General features: G+C 32.1%; 1 protein-coding gene across 1 annotated transcript in view; it reads left to right on the top strand.

Annotated features, from left to right (window-relative positions):
* Positions 1–27,114, top strand: part of LOC149421026 (protein peste-like) — a 35,460-nt gene extending 8,346 nt beyond the window's left edge. The window contains exons 2-9 of the mRNA XM_089635715.1: positions 3,717–3,848; positions 12,414–12,719; positions 19,473–19,685; positions 22,423–22,554; positions 23,920–24,091; positions 24,958–25,160; positions 25,738–25,811; positions 26,552–27,114. Coding sequence (XP_089491841.1) covers positions 3,726–3,848; positions 12,414–12,719; positions 19,473–19,685; positions 22,423–22,554; positions 23,920–24,091; positions 24,958–25,160; positions 25,738–25,811; positions 26,552–26,948 — 1,620 coding nt within the window. The 5' untranslated portion in view covers positions 3,717–3,725 and the 3' untranslated portion in view covers positions 26,949–27,114. The remainder of the gene's footprint in view (positions 1–3,716; positions 3,849–12,413; positions 12,720–19,472; positions 19,686–22,422; positions 22,555–23,919; positions 24,092–24,957; positions 25,161–25,737; positions 25,812–26,551) is intronic.
* Positions 27,115–27,708: the final 594 nt, after the last annotated feature.

The following is a 27,708-nucleotide window of genomic DNA, read 5'->3' as shown; positions in this document are numbered from 1 at the left end:
TGATAAAATATTAAGACAAACGTCTGTCAATACAAACATCTTAACTAACTAACTAACCTGAAAAAATAATTTTTAATGATAGGAACATTTTTCCAATTTAAATATTACATCCATCCCTTTTCTAACAGACGTGTTTAAAATTGGACCCAACTGATATTGGTAATTAGTGATTAAAAAATTAGATATTTATCTTTATCGTTACATTAAAAATACGTATCTAAAATTTGAATACCGGGAAGTATAGTCACTATAAATCCTTCCTCCATAAAATAATTTCTTGACGTAATTAAAATAATCTATTTTCGAGTAGCCTTTTCCTTTTCACCATTTTATTTTAAGATTAATTTCATGAAGACGCAGAGAGATATTCGATATCTGGAAATTTCATAACAAATTACCATTAATATTATAGAAACATTACAGATTATGTAACTTACTTTTCTTGCTTGGCGCTCTGCTGCGAGGTTATTTTCGTTTTATAACTTTGTTAAAAAAAATCGACCCGTAAAAAACAACGTTTTTTTAAACTATTGCTTACATTTTATTTTTAGTTTGACTGAGGATTGAACCTTCCTCCCCGGAAACTGGCTCTTAACTGTTATGAACTTTTAAATGTCAGCAGGAAGTGGGTTTATTTCCGCTTCCAAGATTTGCATTAATTCATTACATTAAAATAGATGTAATTAATAAAATAATGTATAAGAATTTTATTTGTATTGCCTTCCGATTAGATAACCCCATACGATATTTATCATTAAAGAAATACTAATGCTGCTGCCATAAATAACTACAATAGCTGTTTCGATACTGTATATTTGCGACAAGTTTGTTAATAATTAAATTCTAATCACAAATTTTAGAGCATGATTTTAGAAGATCAATATTATTTGGAAAAGGGAAGATTTTCTTCTTACGAATATCATTGAATAGAACAGATTAATTTAAATAGCTGATGGCTGGTGTTCTGATGCGATTAATCAACAAAATACAAAGAAATTATTATTATCTGTAGTACATAACATCAATTGAAGTTCGTTTCGTACCAACTTTTTTTCTTCATGATAAAAAAATAACTGAGGCCTTCCGAAATATTCTTAGTTAATAGTGCTTTAAATTTATGTCAATCACTTATATGTGCTTTTTTATACTATGATCGGTTTGGTCAAGTTGCTTAAGGGATTGGGTTCACACACCGGGTGTTAAAATACTTTGAAAGCCTTTATCACAGCACATGTTGAAAATTTTTAATGGAAAAAGGGAGATTTTAGAAATGATTAGTTAGATATTATTAGAAAACTGGAAACGTCTATCTAAAAATGTTAGTATTTGATCATAACACCATCTTAGTGTAAGCAGTTTTTAAATTTGCACAGATACCTACGTTATACGGTACGAATTAGTGGGTGGAATAATATTTTTTAATTGTTGCCCATGTAAATGTGTAGGTACGCGGTCCTAACGTTTGTGTCAAGAGGTGTTTATAAAATTTAACAAAAGTTAGTTTAAAATATGTTATGATATGTTTATGTGGCTGGTTGTTAGAACCAGTAGAAAATGTGTACAAAAATGGTTAAAACGAATAATCTAAAATGTGGATTAATATTTCGGATGTGTATTTACTTAGAGAAATTACATTGAAGATTATTGTTGTGGTTAAGTATGTTTATAAAGCGTTGATTTTACAAAACCTTTCAAATAAGTTTTGTTATTATGTCACAGTGTTCTGAAATTAGTATTGAATAACTATGGTTTCAGAAAATATATGTACCTTATCCAAAATTATTATTTGGTAATATGTATATTATGTATCAACTACTATAAATACTATCTTCCGAATAGTATTTGCTTACAATATATTTGTTCAAAATAAAGATTAAGGTCCTAAGTAAATTCCTCATATCACTGTTATGAAATTATGGCGAAATTAAAGATAAGTAGGAATGCACAGATATATACGTTTACATAAACACGAATACGTAAACCATTCATATCTGAGAACCTTTGTCAATATTTACGATCTACGAGTTCTGTTGAAGGTTTTTTCTTCAAACCATGTTTGCCGACGACTCATTAAGTAAGTAATAAAGCGACCACCAATACCACACACAGTGACATGACAATAATTTTCAAACCACGTAATATTTTGAAAATAACACATAATTACTGTAAACGAAAACTTTCGTAAACGCAATTATTCAACTCCATAAACCACAAAGGATTTTCACGTAACGTATATAGATCTGTAGATAATGGATAGCTAATTGCCATCGAGTTGGTCGATGCTAGTTGTCCTATGGGGGCACAGAGGTTATGTTATATAATGAAATTATTATTATTAATGTTGACATCTTTGAAATCAGTTGAATGTATATGTTGGGGTTGTAAATCAATCCAGCAAATTCAATCTTCATGTCGCCTTCTTGCGCTGCTAATTTAGTTTGACTCAAGTTTGGACAGTTTTCCGTAACTTTCTCGACAGTGAAACAACACTGGGTTTCTGTCAAAATGTGTTAAAGATACACTCTAAATATAATGTTAACTTTTGGTAAGCTTTATCAATGAATGAAAGTACCAACAGAATGTTAAAAAAAACAATGAAATTTACCCAAAGGGTTCCTCGATAATCTAGTTACAATATTCGAAATTATAGTATTTCGAAAGATACGCGATGAGTGTAGGTTGTTATCTTAAACATTTATTAATAACTTGTGCTAAAGAGCACTTATTGCATATTTTGTAGTAGGAATTGCGTTTTTCTTTTCTCAACATTTTTAAAAGATCCATTTCCTTGATGAGTTACTTAGCTTACCTTGAGTTAGTTCGTTTGTCATTAGACAACATATATTAGTCCGTGTTATCTTTAGTAGGTACTCTACATACAACATATTTAAAAAGATTCGACCTCATTCATTGAGCTTGCTTTCAATGCCCATCTTTCAATTTGTGGAGCAATATTGATTAACAACATTGCTTTTCTTAAGAAATTTCGTTATAGATTTCTTTTTATTATAGATTAAGGCGAAGCTTAATGCTAAATCACCATTTTGATTAATCTTTATAACGAATTGGTGTACATTATGAATACCAAAAAATATGCTTTAGATAAATTGAAGGTTTTCCTATCGTTTCGCTTGAGTACAAATAAATTACTCAATAAAAAATATAAATGTAAACTACCCTCAAAATATTTTTTCAATAGAAATGTATGAATGAACGCGTAAAAAAATACAGTATTATAGCTAAGATTATCTGTGACAGTTTTATTTGATTATTTTTTTTGCTTTCTTTACCTATAATATAAGGTATACCAAGAATGTACACATTTTTGGCTTGTAGCTTCCTCTTAATGAATCTATTTTAACCGTTTAATGGCTGAGTGGTCGAAAGGGTTAGGTACATAGGTACCCTCCAAGGCGTCGCAGATCCTTAATAATCCTCGGTTCCCCAAATCCTTCATCTTTCCTTTTTAACTTTAATATATGATATGCCCAGTCCTCTTATAGATAATTCACATTAGTTTAACCATATATTTTAACCCAATCGGCACAAAGCACTCCCTTTAGGGTGAATTGCCTAATACAAAAAAGGTATTCAAATATAAGAAAGGGCAATTCGAATATTGTCAGATTATTCGTTACTTGGGAATATTTTTGAAATTAATGTAGTAAATACACATCTTGACAATGATTGACTTATAAGACATTTATTGATTCCAGGCTCGCACAATGCAACCAAAAAGTATCCAGTGGAAGGTGACGGTAACCTCAGCCGTGGGGGCCCTACTAGCAGGCCTGGGGGCCGGCCTAGCTATCTGTTGGAACGATATCTTCTACGCTATTTTAGGAAAGGTATATTGAAATTATTCCAACTTCTTCATAAGTCTTTTGGCCTCCCTCAGAGTTTTAAAGATTTGCCTATTCTTGGCGGAATTCTTCAGGAATGGTCAGCCCACCTCATCTGTGGGCGATCTCTCGTTCTCTTTCGATGATACCGTGATTTACATGCCATGACTAATACTGGGGGTTTTCTCGAAGCTCACGTTTTAATTATTTCCGACGAATTCTTAACGATAATACCCTGTAGTCCGGGGTAAATTGCGCTAACTTCGGGGGTGATTCTCTACCTGAATTTAGAAGTAAAAAAGATAATTAACTTTTTTTGAAATTTTAAATTATTTAAGGTAGCTTTTAGGTTAAAAAGTTAATGGAAAATTATATATTCTTCTATGGAAATATATTTTTGTATGGGAAAATAAACATTGGAATTCATCATCTAGAATCACCTCCAGAAATTATCGCACTTTACCCCCGGACACCACCCTGTATATATGTAATTTTCTTTCTCCCTTTTCATTCCTTAGATTTAAGTTATTTATATTTAAGATTAATAAAAACAGTACCTTTCCATTATAATAAATTATTTAAAACGGTTTGATTTTACAAAACGTTTTTCAACTATAAAATTAGCTGCAAGCATCAGATTTTCTTTTTCTAGACGATAAATTAGTAACTTCCTGAAGAAATCCTCTAGAAACATCTTAGATTTTAGTAATACGTTCATCAGAAATAATTTAAATAAACCCAAAACCCGGAAAGATCAATTTTCTAAGCCTGCTACGGTAAATTCGACCGTAGGTCCGATCAGTACGCCAGGCCGCGCAACGGATAGTATTTTTACACAACTTCATCACTTTTGTCTCCAAGATTCTCACTTTATTTTAGAGATTGCCAGGGCAAATTCAAGCGCTTCTTCACTTACGTTTAAAAAAGTTTTGTAAGAAAAGAATTATTTGAAAATAAGCAAATTCTCACACATTCAATGGCAGCACTATTATAATAATATATTATGTAAATATGTATTTTCGAGTTAAAGAATTTTACATAACTTTTGTAGCCGCCGGATATGTCTATTTCTTTAGAGGAACGTGGCCTAGCCAAAATATGTACCTGACAATTCTTTAAACAAATGTACCCTTGACGGCCGGCATAGTCCAGTGGTAACGCATTGGACTGCCATTCCGAAGGTCGCGGGTTCGAACCCGGCGTGCGCAAATAAATTTTATTTGATTAATTTGTGTTATTTCACAATTAATTAATTAAAATAATATATAGTATATTTGCGGCACGTTCCAGAGTGGAAGATACTACCAGTATCGCCCTGGTGTAAGACCACCATTCAGAATTGAAACGTTGCTCCAAATGGCTTTAGCCGTGTTTAGTGACTAGATCTGAATAGCCAGGTACTTCCCCACCTTCCTCTTTCCCTTCCCCACTTACCTTCAGCCTCACAACATCCCCCAATTGGGGATGCCATAGTCTCACTGGCTCCAGACGGGAGCAGTTGGGACTCTTGTGAGGTATTAACTATAAAAAATAAAAAAAACCCCAGTACCTACAAGAAAATAAAAATGACAGCTTATGATAATGAATAAAAAACTCTGTTAATAAACAGTAAGTAGGAATCTATGAAATTTTAAAATACATGATTTCTTTTGTGAGTAGTTTCAAAATTGGAATCGATGAAGGAAATTATCAAACTAAAAAAGAATCTTTTCAAAACCTGACAAGCGATTAAGTAGGTACCTACCTGGAACAATTTTTTGTGTTTTTATAAGCAAGCCATTTTTAAAAGTGGAACTACATAAGTTCTAGCGAGAGATTGTATGTGACGTCATCGTTTTATTATATTCTGTCTTTTTCGTTTTCAAACGAGACGCATGAGAAGGAAGAGGACGAACGCCTACGACATCCAGACGAGTTCTTTCTGACTAGTTTAACGTACCTTCCTTTGCTTTGAGAAAAAATTAAAATAACGTTCAAGTGTCAAAACTATCAGTAACTGAATAAAATTGGTAAAATTGAGAAGATATTGTGGTGTGGTTATCTCTTACGGCATATTTTTTAAAATAGTACATGAATTTGCATTTTAATGATGACATGACTGAACATGCTGGATCACAAGTAACTTTCAGGTCAGGGTCGTAGTAACCAAACCCCAAGGGAAGTAGCTACCTATCTACGTAATTCCAATAATACGTAAGAGTATTTAAAGTATCATATTTCAAGAAAATCAATAAGATCAGAGTTACAACTTACAACATGCTTGACTGAATTATCTCTAAGATATTTGAATTATAATACTAGTTAGTTTTTTATCAAAAAATACATGGCAATGTAGGAAGTGAAGCCAAAAAATTTCTTTAATCTGTTTTTTTCTTCCTTTCTTTTTTTATTTCTGTCCTTCTTTATTTATTTCTTTCTGTTGTTTTGTTTCTTTCTTACTCTCTTTTTCCCTTCTCTTTTAAAAGCCATGGTCATTAACATGAAGGTACATAATATGGTAATCCTTAATATGTCTGGTACAAGTCAATGTCTGGTAGGTACCTGCATATTTTATATGAAGTTTTAAGAAAATATAATCCACATCTTCGGATCTACCGGATCTGCCCTGATGATGGACACTGCAACGCTGTCCGAAACGTCGGCTAAAGAAGGAGTTAGCGCAACACGGCACAACACCCCAAAAACAAACAACAAAAATCCATAAATTGTTCAACTATGACCACAATCAGTCTCGGCGGTTTAATTATGGAATCAGACTTAAAATATATATATATATATATATATCGGTCAGCGAATAATAATAATCTCTTATTGGCAACGAAGATAAAATTTTAATAATGCAATACGCACATTTCTGCTACAGAGCTAGCTCACTAGCTAGCTAACTTAAAAAAAATAGAATTTGGTTTTTGGTAAAGCGCATCGCCAACTTCTGGCCTTGTCAAACAATTATTACGTAGGCGCTTGTTATGACGTATTGGTGAGAGCTTCTGTGAACTGACTACTTATAACTAGATACGCATAATCTCACACCTTTATGAAAGGTAAATAGAGAATTAATCTAAAGCCCACAAACAGAGTTTTTTTTGGGAATATTATGATAACACTAGATTGTACGATTTGTGAAGCTGAAAATATTTGCTTCAGGATAATTGTCTTCAAAAGACGATTATAAATGCACCTTTCAAATGAACAATAGTAAATTTAAAACATTAAGTCAAAAATATAAATAAAAAATTACAGTAAAGAATTATTTATTTAACGCCCAGATGGCTTTTACATGTAGGTGGTACAATTTTGATGACAGACAATTTTGAAACATGAGAAAGAAATAATAAAAATAAAATTACACTAAAAAATAATAAATGCAAGAAACAAAAATAAAAATAACAAGAACATAAATTAAAAAATACAGCGATTTAACTGGTTTACAAAAATACATCCTTATAATACTTCCATTTAGAAATAGTGTTGACATAAATCTTTTACGTGTTCCACAAAATTTGCAAAGTTAATATTAAATATATCGACATCACCTAAGTATTGGTTTCCCATAGTGTGAAACCGTTGTATTGGGGAGTTCGCAATGTAATTGCGCTTATGTGTGTTGCAGTGGAATAGTGTATTTTGTCGTGTTGTTATTGTAGGTATTCGTAAGTTTATGAGTTGCAGAAGTTCGCAACAGTCGAATTTAGAATTTTGAATAAAAAAGTTAAGTCGTTTATTTTACGCCTGTCTTCCAATGTGTGTATTTTTAGAGTATTTAATAAGAAATGATATTGTAAGTCTTCTAGTGGGATATTTAATTTAAAATTTATAAAAGTAGAATTTTTTTTTTGTATTCGCTCAATATTATTAATGTGAATTGTGTAAGAGGGAGACAAAACTACTGAGTTGTATTCAATTATGCTTCTAACAAGAGAAGTATTTTTGTTACCTACCTACATTATCGCACGTCTTAACCGTTCCCACAATCAATTCCAACTTTGAAAATCAAAGCAAATTCCAGTTCTAGAGTTCATTGAACTAGAGTTTTTTTAAAAGAAAGATACACATTCCCAGATTACGAATAACCTGACAGAATTTGAAAATCTTCTACTACCATCAGAATAAGCGGTAAACGTTGCTTGTGCCGTGATGGACGGCTTAGCCAGCCGATGAATTGAACATGCTACGCCTTGGTGGGAACCAGACGCGATGTCACTGACAGTTACATGTAGACACCACCGAAATAATTATTCTTAATACATTTTAAAAACATAAACCAAGATTTTGGGACAAATTATAATACATAAATTACATATTACATAAGTTGATACAGTATGTAGATTTTTAAATATGATACTGGTTCTACGGTTAATAGTTGAAAACGAACTTAAATCAATATTGGTTTATAAATAAATAAAATTAACAAATAATAATGCGTAAGAAGTGTAATTAAATAAAATTAACAGATCAAATACTAATAGGTAGGTAGTTCATATAAAAAGCCAGCTACTTTAAAAATAAATTATTTATTGCTTACTGAATCTACACTCCGATATGGAATAAATCTTTTGGAATATCCCTGTCATTCGGACCCACACAAATTAAATTAAAATAATATTTTATATTACTTTATTGATAATACATATTTATGTTAATTTAATGATAATATTAAAAAAAATAGTTATGCACTGACCTCTAGAATATATTAGGTAGATATAGTCTGTTAGATATAATTGAATATATTAACTAAAGGTCGACCAGGGGGGGGGGGGGTTCTACCATGGAGAGGAGGGGGAAAAGTTTTTTGGGACATTTACTTATTACAACTACTGTGGCCGAAGGGGGAGTTGGGGTTTAACCCTCAAAAATCCGAGGTAAAAATTACGAGGTGACGCCATTCAGATTATCATCCGCTAATAACATTCCTTACACAGATGGCGATTATTTTTAAATTCACCAGCTGCCTGTTTTGATTTTTCTGTTTTATTTAAAGAAAAAAAAAATCGCCAAAAAGTGTATTTTTATTTATTTTTTAATTAGCCATATTATTCAATAAAACCATAACCGAGAAAGGGTTCGTAAGTAAGAGATTTTGAACTTAAGGCGAAGCTTAATGCCAAAATCACTATTTTGATTAATGTTTATAACGAATTGGTGTACATTATGAATACCAAAAATACGCTTTAGATAAATTGATGGTTTTCCTATCGTTTCGCTTGAGTAGAATACAAATAAAAAATTAGTTACTCAATAAAAAATATGAATGTAAACGACTAAAAAATTATTATTTTTCAATAGAAATGTATAAACGCATAAAGGAAACAACTTTTAAAAAATACAGTTTTATAGCTAAGATTATCTGTGACAGTTTCACTTGATTAACTTTTTTACTTTCTTAATAAAATTATTTACAAAATAAATAAAACCACTTTGTGCTTGAAATCGAACGTATCTAGACTTCGTTTGCCAAGCGATTTTAATGCCTATTACCTACAATATAAGGTATACCAAGAATATATATATACATTTTTGGCTTGTAGCTTCCTCTTAAAGGCAGTTTTTATGGGACTGATGCTTAATTTTTTTCTGTGCTTATAAAAAGGCTTATCGAAAAAATACTCTTTTATTTCAGAGGCGATTATGTGTTCTACTCGCAATATTTAGTTACGTAATCTAAAAAAAATTCAAACCAAAAACACATTATTTTTGATATGACTGATTTTGCATTACTTAGGATTTATATAGATACTGAGGATTTATATTGATGCCGTACTGAAGACCTTGTTTTCCTAATTGGAATTCACATTCTAAGGAAATGGAAAATCGTTATAAATTTGTATTACCTTATGTATATTAAAACCATAGAAGACTTGTTGATTATATTCATTTGTGCTTCTTTGTTATATGAGGCTTATGCTGCTTTTTACATATTTATATTTATACAATTCTGTAATTTAACCAACTTATCTTTATTGTTAATTTATCATCAACATTATACATACCTACATACTGTTTACCATTGTACCATGTTATTGCAAATATGTTGTCATTATGTACATAAGGACAAACTACATAAGTAGTTTAGTAGGTTTTGAATGTTAATAAATAAATTTTAAAAAAAACTTTGTAGTTCTTCACCTTAGCTTAATATCGTAAACATGAAACATTATTTGGAGTTGTAAGTGTGTATTGAGCATTGAATCTAGGTAGGCACACATGCCTGCGACATAATAAATACGAATATTACATAATACGAATACGTAACACACGCGGTAGAGAACGAAACACACTAGATGTCGAATTATTTTAATGAAATCAAATTAGTGTCAAGTTGTCCGGCGAATCTTTATTAGCCTTGACCTTAGTGGCGTAACCCTATCGCGGGACTTACACCGCTGACGCTTACTTACCTCCCTACCTGGCGTATCGTATGATCGTCGTATCGTGGAAAACCAATGATATATCTACTAATACTTTTATTGTTTTATAGATTTAATAGTACATAGGTAGTAGTATTGTAATAATACATATATTTTAATAGTACATATATTCAAAAGTACCTGCTACTCTGCTTCACTCCAGGAACTTAAGAAAATATATGTTAAAAATAAGTATATATATAATTTTTTTTTGTTAGACTAAAGATCGAACCTACCTTCCCAGGGACTGGCTCCCTTTAAAATGTCTTTTAAAACTTTGAAAAAACAATAGCTTAGGATTGAACTTTTCTCCCGAGGAACTGGGGTTAACTAGGAACGACATTTATTTCGTATATTAACTGCAGTAATCTCATACAATTACAGAGAAATGCGTATTCGTCGGCGCGATTTTGAAGCTTATTACTCTGCGATTACTTTGTAGGCTCAAAATAAATGTGCTAACCGAAAATTTATGACATAAAAGTTGTAAAAAATCAATAATTAACGAAGAAGGAAGAAGGATAAAGTATGAGACGAAATTGAATGGTTGGAGGGACGTGGGAGGTGGTAAGTCAGGGAAGCGCGAGGAAGCCATAGCACGATCAAGTTAATCAAATACTAGTATGTATGAGACGACATTGAAAGTGAATGATGCAAGGAATGTGTGCCGAGACAGAGTTGTGAGATGGTCTATCCCCTCTGCCTACCCTGCGGGGAAACGACGTAGTGTTTTAAGTTAGTGTGTTTTTATTGAACTACAGAATCATGCTCAAGCCTCGAAATGCTGTATTCTTTTTAGTATTCACTTTTGGTTGACAAATTAGAGGGTCAGAAATTAACCTTCTCGATAGTTTGTCATATAATGACATTCGAATGAACCCCGTTAGTAAACTTAGTCGTCACTTTAGTGTCAAAATTATAAATTAAAACAAACACACATTTCAAATATGGAACTATTGAAAAATAAAATAATAATTTGATTATACGTAGGTACCAAAATATCTGTACGGAAGGTACCGCTTGTCCGAATTACTCTTCACGAAATCTGTTCTAATTTTGTAAATGACAACTGTAATTAGTATTGCTGATGATTTCAGCTTCGTGAAACTAGAAAAATCATGTGATTTAAGGCGATGCCATACGTAGTAATGAAAAATCATGTGTTTTTGGTTTGAAAATTTGGTCGCCTAGAAATGTTTCAGATGCTTTAATTAAATACTGCGAGTAGAATACATCTTGGCCTTTGAAATAATCGAGTATTTTTTAGATAGGTAAGTCTTTTTATAAGCCCAGAAAAAAATAATGTATAGGGCCTATGAAAACTGCTTTAAAGTTCGAAATCTCCTACTTACGAAACCATTTTCGGTTATGGTTTTATTGTATGATGTGGCAAATTAAGTTATTTATAAAATGATCGGAAAAAAAAATATTTATGCCTTAAAATCCACAAAATAAAATAAAAGGCTCTTTTTGGCTATGTTTTTTTCTTGCATAAATCAAAACAGGCGGATGGTGTTAAGCGGGAATTTAAACCTTATCGCCATCTACGTAAGGGGGGTTATTGATAGCGGCTCGATTTAAAATATTACACGACGTAGTGCATCGCCTTAAAACTTTTGTGCCAAAATTGTGAGAAAAAATGAATATATGTTGATTTTAAGAGGAAGCTACAAGCCAAAAATGTGTATATTCTTGGTAAATCTTATATTGTAGGTAATAGGCATTAAAATCGCTTGACAAACGGAATCTGGAAACGTTCGATTTCAAGCACAAATCTGGTTTTTATTTATTTTGTAATTAATTTTATGAGAAAATAAAAAAGTAAATCAAATGAAACTGTCACAAATAATCTCAGCTATAATACTGTATTTTAAAAGGTTGTTTCCTTTACGCGTTCATACATTTCTATTGAAATTTCGTTCTTTATTTATTAGTTAAAATTTATATATTTTAATGAGTAATTTATTATTTTATTTGTATTCTACTCATGCGAAACGATAGGAAAACCTTCAATTTATCTAAAGCATATTTTTTGGTATCCATAATGTACACCAATTCGTTATAAAGATTAATCAAAATTGTGATTTAGCATTAAGCTTCGCCTTAATGGAAGAAGTGATAAATTGTTCGTTCGTAATCTAATAATATATTTTTAATCTTTTAGGAATTGAGACTCACCCCAACGTCGAGAGGGTACCAAATATGGAAGGAGCCCCCCCTGCCGATGTATTTAGATTTTTATTTTTTCAACTGGACAAACCCCGAGCAAATCAATGACAACTCGACCAGGCCCCACATGGTCGAGATGGGACCTTACAGATTCAAAGAGACAAAGGAAAAAGTTAATATCACGTGGAACAATGAAAATTCGACTGTTAGCTATCGGCAGCTTAGACGGTGGTACTACGTTGAAGAGGAGAGCAATGGGAATCTGGATGATAACGTTACCACACTCAATGTTATAGCAGCTGTAAGTAATAAATATTTTATTTATAATATATTTCTTCTTGTGCTTCTTTTAAAGAAGGTTGAATATCACTGGGAATATTTTTACTCTCGGGTACAGATCGATGAAATGATAGATTGTTACAATTTTCAATCGAATACTTCGGTTTCAGAAATAAATCAGTTAACGAGTGACTTTAGTTGCGGCAACTATTTCGTCGCAGTCGCCGTCTTCAAGTTTGAGTGTGCACATGAGAGACTTTAGTTGCGGCAACTATTTAGCAATATTTATGAATACAAAAACACTAAAATTACTTATGAGTGGGTAGTTGATGTAGTGTTGGAGGAAATATGTGTAAAAATTGAATTCGGAACAGTCGAATACTTGCGACTTGAACAACCGAAGACTTGCGTACCTCCATGGCAACTCGGGTGACCGGATAAATCGGTAACCGGATAAATCATCAAAACTTTAAAAAGTTATATAAAGTCATGGAAAGTAATGAAACAAAAAAATATTAACTGGGTTATGTAGGTTAGGTTAGGTTAAGTTAAAAAAATATTTTTTCATCGTTTCTAATGACTTTATATCACTTTTTAACAGTGTTTTGAATTATCACTGTGTTGAGTTATCATGGAACCGGATAAATCATCACAATGATAATTCATCACATCTTTAAAAAGTTATATAAAGTCATGGAAAGTGATAAAACAAAAACTTTATTAACTGGGTTAAGTAGGTTAGGTTAGATTAGGTTAGGTTTGGTTAAAAAAATAATTTTTTCATCGTTTCAAATGACTTTATATCACTTTTTAAAAATGTGCTGAATTGTCACTGTGTTGAGTTATCTTGGAACCGATTATTCCGTTATTATTTTGAAACAATTATCTATTATTATTTAGTTTCAAAAGGATGTATCGATTATTAAAATATTCCAGTAGGTATATTCCAGAGGCACTTTTTCAACTATTCCTTTCTATGAATTTTTTTTTTGTTATCAGAAATACCTTATTAACAATTAGGATGTAGGTTAACTTGAAAGAGGATTCTTGAAAAACGACGAACATTTGTTTTACACAATCTAATCTCGAAAAGTATAAAAAATGTAATAAAATGAAGCCAATGTAAAGATTATATTAAAATCTGATAAAAGGGGGGACGTTCGTAATAATAAGCTATTTCAGTACAGTTCGATTCTTCTGAGAAAATATTATTTTCATTATTATACATCATATTATTTCATGCCGATTTTTATTCAACATATTTTTTTTTCATGAACGACAATGATATTGAATTTTTACGACATAATAATGTGCAGGTCTTACAAATATTATAATCGACTAGGTTGCTATGACGACCTTGGATGATTTTTGTTGTGGCAGATTATTTTTTTATGGTTTTAAATATTCTTGTCGAGAACCATGAATTATTTTCAAATTGGTCCCAACTGCTGCCAACTTTCTGAGCCAGTGAGACTATGGCATCCCCAATTGGGGTATGTTGTGAGGCTGAAGGTAGTGGAGAGGGAAAGGAGATGGGGAAGAAAAAAGTTGGCTATTCAGATCTGGTCACCAAACACGGCCATAGCCATTTCAAGCAACGTTTTAATTCTGAATGTTGGTCTTACAACAGGGCGATACTGAGAGTACCTTCCACTCTGGAAAGTGCAGCAAATATACTCTTTATTATTATCATTCTTTAAATAATGTTATGATAAAGAAAATATATAAATTGATCAAAACACCGACCAAACGAGTTGTACAAGATATAACAACGATAAGTAAGAAATAAGCTAATGGATTGGTAGTGTTTATCATTTCACAATATTGATTAAATTAATAATAAATATAGTTTTATGATTTCTTAAATATTTATGAACTTCACAGAACTTGCCGTTTGTTATTCATAAATATTGTATTTTATTTACATTTCTGTAAACATCACAACAAATCGTCACCCTGTTTTGATGTTTTCCATCACTAATAATATATTCATAATTATTACGGAAGTTGTGTGCAAGGCTTACAAGGTTTAGCGATCAAAATAAAAAAAAATGTACCTATAGTTTTTTTTAAATAAATTTACATTATTCCTCAAAGGAAAATAATTTCTGCTGTGCTGTGTCTTGAAGAGGTCTCGAATGGGTCATGTGGTAAGAGGAAGGAAACAAAAAGGTCGGCAAATCATTCCACTGTCGAGCTGTTGAACTCAAGAACGAGTCGTAGAAGCGACCCGTTCTCATGTTGAGCGCGCCTTTCAATGACGCTATTTCCTCGGAGCATCTTCCATTGTAATATCGATAGAACAAGACCAGCATTACCTGATTCCTGGTCTCCAAAGATTGCAATTTCTTTGTTAAGAAAGAGGAATCTATCAAACGGACTGTCCGTTTCTGTACAGGGTCAAGGGGCTTTTTAGGTACTTTGGAGCTCCAGACCAGAGGTGGCTGCCAAATTCAACAGTAGGGCATACTCGAGATTTGTAGAGGGTCAGCAGTTGTGTACTATTAAGTATTTCTAAATGAAGGTGTTAAAGGTCCAGTCAATTCTAATCAAAACGCTAAAAGTGAGCTCAAATATACTTGACCAAATATTGTAAAAGGTTATACTTCAAGATATTTAACTTTTCACTACATGAACATTTACTACCTTTCCGGACGGGATAAAAAAAATATGTACATTTTTCCGTCGATTTTTAAGGAGCGTATGAATATTTGATGTGTGATTTTCTATTGTCAGTAACCACTGCAGACAGCAGCACATTTTTAGTTTGTAAAATACACCATTTTCTTTTACATTCGTATCACACATCGATAATACAACACACCTTTAAAAAGTGATATAAAGTCATTAGAAAGGTTGAAAAAACAAATTAAACCTAACCTAACCTAACCTAATCTAACCTAACCTAACCTAAACTAACCTAACCTAACCTACTTAACCCAGTTAAGAAAGTTTTTCTTTCATCACTTTCCATGACTTTATATAACTTTTTAAAGATGTGATGAATTATCATTTTGATGATTTATCCGGTCACAAGTCAAATATACCAGTATTGTAGATAGACCTTTTGAAGGTTTTTTGTCTGAACGTTAAGTATGGAGGAAACCTTCCAGAAAAGAAAACAACCTTCTATTAATTTCGATAACAGATATCATTAGTATTATAGACGCAAAGGTGTAAGTAGGTACGCGGGTTTTATCGGGAATCAATATAACAATATACCAGTTTGGATTCATGGAAAACAAAAGCACAAAAGACGCCATTGCTAAATTATCTAGTACCATACAACGCTTTAGACAAATCATTAAAATGTGTTGGTATTTTTGTTGATCTCCAAAAAGCCTTCGACAGCATATCTCATGTCAAACTAATACAAAAATTAAAGATCGTGGGTTTTAATGACACAGCATTAAGTTGGCTAAAAATTTATCTTTACCAAAAAACACAAGTTGTAAAAATTAATCACGCATCTAGTCTACCACTCACAAGTGATTTTGGGATACCACAAGGTACTGTTTTGGGTCCATTACTTTTTATCATGTACGTAAACGATATTTTTAAACAAAACCTCAGTGGAACAGTTATATCTTACACAGATGATACAATTATCATAATTAAGGGTAATGACTGGAAAATTGTAAATGAAAATGCAAATAATGACATCCAAATCCTAAAAAACTGGTTCGATACAAATCTACTTACAATTAACGCAAAAAAACAGTTTATATATACCATTCACAATAAATAAATTCAAAACTTACCCCAACATTCATATAATAATACACAACAAAAAATGTAACAAAGATGTTTGTAATAAATCATGTACCATACTAAACCAAACAACTGAAATAAAGTACCTCGGTGTAATTGTAGACCAACATATGAAATGGAACAGACACATATATGTGAACTTGTTAAGCGCATTAGAAAATGTATCTATATATTCATTAGATTAAGAAATGTTCTCAAGCTAAACAACCTGAAAAAAGTCTATTACGCACTAGTCCAATCATTACTTCAGTATGGAATCATTGGGTGGGGAGGTGCATATGAAAAAAATTTAAGCTCTGTAAAAGTGGTACAAAAACTAATAATTAAAGTAATTTTGAAAAAAACATCCAACATTCTCTTCAGCATCATTGTTCAAAATTTTCGAAGTACCAAAAATTGAAGACCTCTATAAAAAAGATGCAATATTACAAATATATAAAGAAACTGTAATAAAAAAACATAAATTTAACTCATCCTTAAGGCATAATTTTAACATCCAAATTCCTCTATTTTCAACTCAAAAAATGCACAATAATTACATTTACAAAGGCATAAAATATTTTAATAGTCTTCCCGAAGAAGTGAAAAAAATACCAGATTTTATTTTATTAAAAAAAATGTCAAATTTATCTTAAAAAAAAAATTAATATCACCTTTCAAATGTTATAACTTCAATTCATGTTACAACCAAAATTAACGTCACAATCCTCTTTTAAGTTTATATTTATTGTACTGTATTTATGTTAATTACTGATAATTTAAAGTATTGTAGCGCCCTTCGTGGCAGCAGGACGCGTCCTAACGCTTCCTCCAACCGCTTTGTGTTTTTTTAGTATTTTCAAGGGAAATGAGGCAACATCCCTTTGAAATTATTTTTAAAATCAATCCATCAACATTTGAACTTAAATAAAAATAAACTTAATAATTATTAGAACTTTATAATATGTGATTTGAGTGCAGTGTTTTAAAGTGAATATTCTGAAATTTGCTCAAAAATATCGGACTTTCGAAACGAACGGCGACCGGTAAATACACTCCAGATGTTTTCAACAAAATTCTCGGAAACTGGGCAAGCTTGGACACTGGTTTTTTACTAAGCCCAGGGCAATTTATTACCCAACCGTCGCTTTTTTTTATTGCGGACAGAATGCACCACTTCAACAATTACCAGGAACAGGATTACATGGAGATAAATGATGGACTTGCCAAACGTCACGGCGGTGCTGCCAGGGTCTCTTATCTATGTGAGGTGTCAGCGCTTTATTAGCAGCAGATACATACCTGGACGCTGTTGTTGGACGCGGTGGACTCTCTTACTGCAGCAGCTGGTCCAGTTCCTTCACCACTTAGGATTCTTGCTGCAGAGTCTCCATCTTCTATCTTCGTAGAACGTCACAGCGGTGCTGCCAAGGTCTGGTATCTGTGAGAGGATAGTGTGTCAGCGCTTTATTAGCAGCAGACACATACCTGGACGGATGACGAACCTCGTGCTGGCACTGTTGGTGGACGCGGTGGACTCTTTCGCTGCAGCAGCTGGACCAGTTTCTTCACCACCTGGGATTCTTGCTGCAGAGTCTCCATCTTCTATCTTCGTGTCACCTTTTCCTTTACTTCATTTTACTTAACTTAACTTCACTCTATTTTTGTAATATTTATATTTTCTGTAATACCTGCATCAACTGTAAAGCGCCCCTGAGGTGATATCTCACAAAAGCGGCGCTATACAAATTATCCAATAATAAATAAATAAAATGAAATAATTGTGAAATAACTCCTACGCCAAGCTCAAGAGCTAGCACTCTTTATTGGAGTAGAAATTCAATAACATATGTTTTTCACTATTACCTATTATTACCTAATTTTATGTACAATGTAACAATGTTATAAGTTAAACAATAAAAAAAAATAAAAATAAAAATAAAATAAAAATATCAACATGACTTCAACTACGTGCAGAGACAATTCGTTAAGTTTTCCTCGAGTGTCCCCGACTTCTTCCACCATTCAAACCACAATCTAAGCACTCAGGACAGGGACTAATAAAAAACAAACTTTGAAATACGCACACTCATGCGGACATTGACTTTTATTTATATAGATTCGAAATCAGTCCAAAATCGACGATATCATAAATAATATTATTAATACAATCATAGGAATTCTTAGAACCAATTCAATCAGACGGTTACGATCAAATATTGCTTTTGTTTTTCTTTATTTTTCCATATCAGGTTAATGTTTAATTCATAATTTCTGTCTATTTCCTTTTCATATAAAAATAGAACATTATTTAATGGCCAATAAATCATTAATCAAGAAGAAGATAATACTAATAAATTTAAAAGAAACATCATACAGAACTCGACAGAGAAAACCTTCAGTATTTACTAAATAAATCATTGTTTAAAATATTTGAGCTGGAAACTTTTTGAATAATGCTAATGTAATCTCCATTCAATTTAAAAATGGAACATTTAAAATTAGTATTAGTATTTTACTTTAGTTATTTTAACAAACAATTCCTTTGTTCAACCATTTGAGCTAAGTAAATAATGTTATTTCTTTTCCACTTAAATCGAACACAAAACATTCTCAATTCAAAGAATTAAAACTTTATGAAAAATATTTTTTATTTCCTATCCATTTAAAGATAAAACAATTCAAGCATATTATTATTTTCAAGCTCAAGTGATTAAAATAAGGAATGCTTGAATTGTTATGTTTTAATTAAAAGAAAAGAAAATAATTTACAAAAAGTTTCAATTCTTTGAATTGAGAATGTTTTTTAAAGTGTTCGATTTGAAGTTCAAAAGGTCCAACCATTTGATCTCAATAAATAGTGTTATTTCTTTTAAACTTCAAATCGAACACTTTAAAAAACATTCTCTATTCAAAGAATTGAAACTTTATGTAAATTATTTTATTTTCTTTTAATTTAAACATAACAATTCAAGCATTCCTTATTTTAATCACTTGAGCTTGAAAATAATTTGTTAACTTTTAGAGTGCGGTTTATTCTTCGAGAGATTGGAGCTTTCTTCGACAGAAAGGCGTAGAGTTGGGCCTAGCTATGTTCCACCAGACTATATCGGTGACAAAGACGGTCCGGGAGCTGCTGTTCGATGGGTACGAGGATCCACTACTGGACTTGGCCAACAGCCTGCCGAGGAGTGAGACGAACGCCCCTCCTGTCGACAAGTTCGGCTGGTTTTATGAGGTAAGTCGGCTCCGTCATATACGTTCAAAAATATAAAGAAGATTATTGAAGATGCTTTACAAGGGAAACATGTAAATACGAATGCTACAGGTAGAGGTGCTCTCATATAAAAAAAAACGATTGTAATTAATAAGCGAAGCGACTGTTGTGAAAGTGTTCAATAAAACACGACTTATTTAGAAGATAGCCAAAATCTGTCGACATCTAAGTTAAGTAGTTTTTAAAGAAACAGCAGAAAAGCAACATGGTAATAACAGAATGTGTGATTTTTATAATTTTCGGAACATACTTTGCGATTTTTTTCTATCGAAGGAATTTCACATAATTAGTGTCTGAATAGAGATTATCTTAAAAAATAACATATATTTTTTAAGATATTAAAAACTGTGTTTAAGAGGAAGCTACAAGCCAAAATTGTGTATATTTTTGGTATACCTTGTATCGTATGTAATAGGCATTAAAATCGCTTGACAAACGGAGTCCAGTAACGTTCGATTTCAAGCAAAAAAGTGGTTTTTATTTATTTTGTAAATAATTTTATAAGAAAGCAAAAAAGTTAATCAAGTGAAATTGTCACAGATAATCTTAGCTATAATACTGTATTTTTAAATTTGTTTCCTTTATGCGTTCATACATTTCTATTAAAAAATATATTTTTTAGTAGTTTGCATTAAATTTTTTTACTGAGTAATTTATTTATTTATTTGTATTCTAATCAATCGAAGCGATAGGAAAACCTCCAATTTATCTAAAGCATATTTTTTGGTATTCATAATGTACACCAATTCGTTATAAAGATTAATCAAAATAGTGATTTGGCACTAAGCTTTGTCTTAAGGGAAGTATACTATATGTCGATAGAAATTAGAATGAAAAAGTCTTGGAAAGTGATGTTAAGTTCTGTCGCTGAAAGGTCCGTTGTAACTTATAACCCCATTATGTCGATAAATTTTGCTCATGGTTTTTTGAGGTGAAGAATTTTGAAAAGTGAAAGGTCCGTTGTAACGTAATATCTTTCTTTCTGTTATATACGTCGTATAGGGGAAACTCAGATCATAAAATACAAGGTGAATGAAGGAAATGGTAACTGAGCTATCAGCGGTACCTACGCATAGAATAAAAAATAACACACACAATTCTTTGTGTGCGTGTTTCGTGATCCAAATATTTGCTGGATCTAGGCTTAAATTTCCAATACAAAAGTGTGTTTACGAAATTCAAATGGGATGTAGATCTACGATGTCAGGTAAGTCAGGTGTAAGTGAGACAGAGCGTTAGGTTATTGAGCTAAACGAAACATTTGTTTTCATTCAAATTTGTATGGAAGTCGCTTCTAGTTTTCTTCTTTGTTCTATGGCGGTACGCCATTACTTGTAAAATCTTTTTTTCTTTTCCACACTTCTTCACGGAAAAAAAAAATATTGCAGATTTATTAAAATTAAATATTAAACCAATTAAACTTTTTGTAGACTCATAATATTTCGAAACAAGTGTTCATGCACCTGCATTGGTTCCGATAATATACAATTACGAAATGCTAAATTATTAAAATCATTATGAACACGAGTTCCGACATAGCGACAACACATTCTTGTTTTACTGAAAGTTTATTAGAAAACCTATTATATCATTCGTTAAAGGCCTGCAATCCCGTTTTATATCAAATTTCGAATAATTTTAAGATGATTCTTAATAAATTAGCAATATTTTATACCAGTAAGTTTTCTAAATGCTATTTTTTTAATTTTCGAATAAGGAATAATTGGAATTAAGTAGTTTTCTAACCGAACCCTTTTCACTAATATAACATTTATTTATGTATTACTGTCCATAAAACGTATTACATATTGAATAGAATAGGCTAAATAGAAATCAATCCAAACGAATGTGATTTTTAAAGGGAATATAAATGTATTTTCATCTTAATTAGTTAACAACATTTTTACTTCTAACACAATCATTTGTTTCTTTAGTTTGCACCTGAGATTAGAAGTAGGTACCTAGCACCAAGTAGTATTTAATCAGTAGAACCATCTAGTTTCTGTTTGCACTTGGAATACTGATAATTTGAAATTACCACTTCATATGTATATAGATGGTTCCCACTAAGAAAACGTATTATTTTTATTTAACATCACAAATATAGGCGCAGAAGTGTTATCTATTAGGAATTGCTATTTAGTTAGGTTATTAGTTGTTATATCTGCCTTTACTTAAGCAGACTTCGGGTGTTGGGAACTCTAATAATCAGTAAAAGGTTCATAATATAATACTGTTTATTTACGTTACAATACGTCTGGCTACCTACAACTGCTCGCTACCCGAGGGTAGGTAAATCTCTAGGCGCGCAGATGCTTGCCTTGCCGATTATATATATCGCTAATACCTGATATACACTATCGTCATCTGGCGACCCTTGGCGTAGGCTTTATGTCTACCGCCATCCACCGATTAACTACTCACCCTAATAACCATACATCAATTAAGTAATTAAACCGTGTGCCAGCTAAAATGACGGGCCGGGTTATATAATCACGCGCCGGTGACATTATTTTAGAAATAACTTACTTGCATTTGCAAGATGACGTTTTTGTAAATTGTAACGTCTTACTAAACTGCAAACGAATCGTTTAGTGACAGTGATAACATTTTTGCTCATCTGAAAAGTATTCGGTTATTACCGATAATGTAGATACTAAAGTTATTTTGATTTAAACAAAGTCAACTAATTTTTCAGAGAAATGGTTCTACCAAAAATGATGGGTACTTCAACATGGCAACTGGTGTGGACAATATGAACCACTTCGGAGTCCTCAAGAACTGGAATAATGCTTCCAGAACCAGCTTCTTCGAAGGCGAATGTGGGAAAGTATGTAAGATTTCTGTTATGTAACCAAAAAGCAAATATATATAATATTCATCAAAAACTTTTAAATTATTCAATGTGATTGGCAAATCAGTTTGTGCCACGATAATAATAAAAATATTGATACGGTCGAAAATATTAAAATTTTATTTTCAAAGTCAATCTACATATTAATGTAAACAAACACATTTCAATATGTTGATCGGTTAAATGGATACTGCGCATAAATGGAATTTTTTAATTGGTCAAATAAAAAATAATATGTCTGAATACCTGTTTTATTTGAAAATAATATTTTTGCGCAGCAAACAAATACATAACTTGTTCCATAATTGAAGTGACCAGTGCAGGAATAGCGTAAACCACAAAAATACTGAAATGATCTTATGAAATATCACATTCACACGTTTCATTTTGACGAGTCATCGTTAAGGAATTAAAGTGGGTAGAACAAACAATAACAAAACAATCACCTTGTATTAAACCAGTTCCGAATAAAAAACTGAAATGATATTTTTTGTAATACCGACTCAATAACTTTCCCAAGGAAAGTGTGCTTTTATTTAACTAGTGGTTCTGTGAACAGTAGACCTCCCCTTAAAAAATCGTAAGTAGCTTTAATGAAAGAAGCCTAGTGCTTAAAAACCCAACTTCGTAATTACAAACCATAAGTTTATAACAAATAACAATTCTTTTTTCAAAATTTCCAGGCAGCAGGTATTTTTTATTATATTTTTATTATATTATATTGAAAACATGTCAATTAAAGTTATTACAGTAATGGAACGCGCTTCGAATGGATTTATCTATGACTTAGCGCCTCTAATTAATTTAATATGCATTTCATACGATAACTCCCTCATTTTAAAACTATATATCTTACGTATATAGTTTTAAACAAATCTCAGCTCCGAATCCTGATACTTCGATTTATATGTGACTAGGTAAACTTGTCGAATTCCGCCGCATACAAAGGCTCTTTAAAAAAACAACAGTTGATTTCAACTTAAATATTAATTAACAATTTAAGTCGCGGGTTTCAGTAAACATGCACAAAACAGGTTTATAGGGTGCCAGTTTGGGTTATTTTAATAATATACACGTATTTCCTAACTTTCAAACATTACTTTGGTTGAAAAAAAATTGAACATTAATGCATATTTTACAATCTCCCATGACATAAATAGTTATTTATTGTAGTAATTGAGTTGAAATCAAGTGAAGTTAATATTTTTTTGCGTATTAAGCGTGCAGCGGAATTCAAAAAGTTTTTCTGTGACTTTTGTTAAATGACTTTTAGTTGTTTTAATTTTTTACTTTACGACCATAAAATGGCTAAATTTATTTGTTCTGTTTTGATGTTTTAAGGTCCGAGGATCAGCCGGTGAATTCTTCCCGTCCAAACTGACAAAGACCGAGCCTATTTCTCTCTTCTCCCCAGACATCTGCCGTACTATGTCATTCGACTATGATGAAACTATATTCATAGAGAATATTCCAGCCTACAAATATTCTAGCGGAGATAGACTTCTGGACAACGGTAGGGTTTTTTATTTTACCAAAGTATATTCATATATTTTCTTTCGTTACACATATTATCCTTTTCTGAAAATTCTGCGCCCTCCCGTGCTATACAGTCAGTCTACACGGAGTGCTGTACAGTCAGTCTACATAGAGTGTTGCTATTTTACAATTTAATAATAGTAGATATATTATATTATCATTATAAAGATTTATTTAAATAAAGTGATACATGATATAGTGTACATAGGAGAATATCTGTATTATACAGGAGATACTGACAGTAAATAGATGTAATACATTGTAAAGAAGGTACAAAATACACAATTGTAAAATTGTGATTGTGTATAATGAGAAAATATTAAGAAATAATTTAAAAAAAAAACTAAATAAAAATAAAGAAATAAAAAAATATGAAGTAATATTAGTAAAACGTAAGAGTAACATAAAGTAAAAAAGAAATTACAGCAACACTACATATAAGACAAATCATTAAAACTAATTTACCAACGCTACTCTAATTTGTAGGATTCGACAAAGTGCTGGTATAGATTATGCTTAATTCTATAAATGGAGTCAATAAATTAATCAATAGCACCCCCATACTTGTTGCCCAGATCATGCATCCTATTGGTGAATGTTATATTTTGTCTTGTATTCCTAGTCAAGGATGGTGGCAAGGATGGCAGGAATATCAATTAAGTTGTTAATGACTCTGTGTAACACCACCAGGTCTGAAATAATTCTCCTGTCAGACAGTGATGAAAAGATAATATATTATAATAATAATCATTATGTAGATATAAGTAATCATGTTAATGATAGTAGATATACATATAAAGCGAATGAGAAAATAAATTTGTTAATGTTTTTTTTCATTTCCAGGGACAATATTTGAAGAAAACAAATGTTTCTGTGTCGGAGAGTGCCAGCCCTCAGGGTTGGTGAACGTATCGGCCTGCAGATATGGCTCTCCAGCATTCGTGTCCCTACCACATTTCCACAAAGCAGACCCTTCGTACAGGCAGTCCGTCAAGGGTCTATCTCCAGATAATGACAAACACAACTTCTACATGGCCCTAGAACCGGTAAGAAAAGAGAGTATATAAATTGAATGCAAATGCTTGATGCACGAACATTTTGCAACACGTATGGTTACCTTGATGTGGTGTAAGATATTTTCTTTGTAGCTGTAGTACAAGGATCTGAATCAATCAAAAGATGATAGAATTGACCTTATTTGCTCTGTTAACTGTTTCATAGTTTCATACGGCGAATTTAAATTCAGACGCCAACGCTTCTTTCTGGGTTAAATTGTTGTTATAAGGAACAAAACCAAGCACCATAATATTTTTTTGTAAAATAAGTGACTATTTCTCACGTTGTATATTTGACAAAATTACACATGTAGAAAATGCGCCCTTTAGACATCGTTGGGGATGAAACCAACGGGTCGAAAGTATGTACCAAATATTACAAAGACAATAGCCAACGGGTTAATGTTATTTATATTGCGTCGCCTTTCTCTCGGTTTCATATGCCAACTACAATAAACACACATTGAATTAATTGGTGAAATAAAGCTCCGGATTTAACTAGCAGAAGTCTGTAAAGCTGTATAAAAAGTAAATTTATAAAGCATTATGTATTTATTCTTGTTTTCAGGTATCTGGCATCCCCCTAGACGTTGCGGCGAGGCTACAATTGAATATTTTGATTTATCCAAACCCCAATATTGGGTAAGTGCTTTAATAAAGAGGGTTAAAGGTATAAGTTCGAAGCGCTTTATATAACTTCATAATGCTCGCCATACAATCTCATACAGACCTGTCACATCTAAAAATATGTTGTGATATAAGTATGGGTGTGACGACGATATGCGCCGTGATCTTCTAGCCTGGCTATATTTTTAAAGCACACCATAAGCAGGAGAGGGGGTCAGAACAATTTAGTAATCTGTCAGAGTGACAGATCCCATACAAATAAATGATATTCCGCGGTAGTCCCCAATTGATCTGACCCCCTCTCCTGAGGAACATTATAGCGTAATGTGTCGGCCCAACATATTGTACGCACATGCCAAGCCCAAATTATGCGTGCATTATATAGCGCAATGTGTCAATGGTTTTATGCTGCGTTTAAATTTGCGAACCGAAAGGCGAGCCGAGTTTCGAATTATGGGAACCAAGCAGCGCCATTAGCTGTTGCTTCGTTCCTTTCCCATAATACGAGACTCGGCTTGCGTTTCGGTTCGCAAATATATCCGTACCTATTATAAAATAACATTATACCTGACTTATATTTGATTGCTTGGAAGACTTTCCACAAAAAATCTCTTTGTAAATAAGAAATATAATATGGGCAGTTAGCCGATTTTCTGAGGATATTGCATTTCCTTCCAAGCAAACGAAACAAAAGTAATGAAAGCTTGTTGTCACATCAAATTTAAAAAAGGTTATTAATAATTTTGTTTTTTCAGGCTCTTCAGCAAAGTCCAAAAAGTATACTTGCCAGTCTTATGGTTTGAGCAACACGTCACTCTATCGGGAGAACTTGCAGGCAGCATAAAACTCTTGCTGTCAGTTCCTCTGATAGGAAACATCGTAGCCCTGAGCCTCTTCATCATAGGCATAATCATCATCATGTGGACTCCCATTAGAATAAACATCAGGGCCTGCTCAAAGGTGGAAGAGAAATCTACTTCAAGAGAAGACAAGAGTCTAAGAATGGTCTTAAATAACATGAGACGGCCAAAGGAAAATGTGTGCATGTTGCCCGATGCCCAAGGTCTAGAGGAAGAGAAGAATGAAGACGAGGAAGCTGCAGATGCCCTCACAACTGTCAATAATTTAAGTGAAACCGTCCAACACGCATAGCATTTTTGTCATAATTCTCATTAGTTATTAAGTTTGTTATTCGACATATACCTGTTACTATGTTAATTTTAATTAAATAATAAATATTCCGTTTATCGAAAGTAATAATAATAAAAATAATTTTATGTACCTGTAATGAAATAAATAATGATAATATTTTAAATTATGCTGGTGTCTTTTTGGTATATTTTGTTACCTGCGTAGAATTTTGAAGGCCTTCTAGTTATTTTATTTTTATTTTTTTAAATTAAATATTTTTATTCCAATGTTCGTTTCTGAGTGTGGAAGATCTGCCGTCTCTGATATCTAATACTTATTCAGGTAGATATACACGTCAGTAAAGAGTTATAAATATGCAGACGGATTCAATTTTACCAGTCAAATCAAATACTTGACGAGATATGGGTATCTAACAAGTTTCATCGATGTAGTATGTATTGATATTGCCGATAACTTATCACCGTTCCCAAGCACGACTGCAGATAGCTAACATACAAACAACGTCGAATAATTTAAGGGTCCTAGTCGTTGTAAAGTGTTGTTTGTTTATTGGCGATATGAAGTCACGCTTTGGAACGATGACAAGTTACCGAATTTATCGATAAATCATTTATAGATCGAGCGTGCTAGATACTATGGAATGGTAAATGAATGAATAAAGGTACAAAACATATATAAATGCAGATGAAACAAGACGAGTGGGCCATGTTAGGCCATCCATCTTCTCTGTCCACTCATGCGGAGAAACACCAAGATAGTC

The sequence above is a fragment of the Hesperophylax consimilis genome, chromosome 9 (assembly GCF_061612785.1).
Source record: "Hesperophylax consimilis isolate HC1 chromosome 9, BYU_Hcon_1.0, whole genome shotgun sequence".
Classification (NCBI taxonomy): domain Eukaryota; kingdom Metazoa; phylum Arthropoda; class Insecta; order Trichoptera; family Limnephilidae; genus Hesperophylax; species Hesperophylax consimilis.
This window is presented reverse-complemented; position numbering and strand designations above follow the sequence as displayed.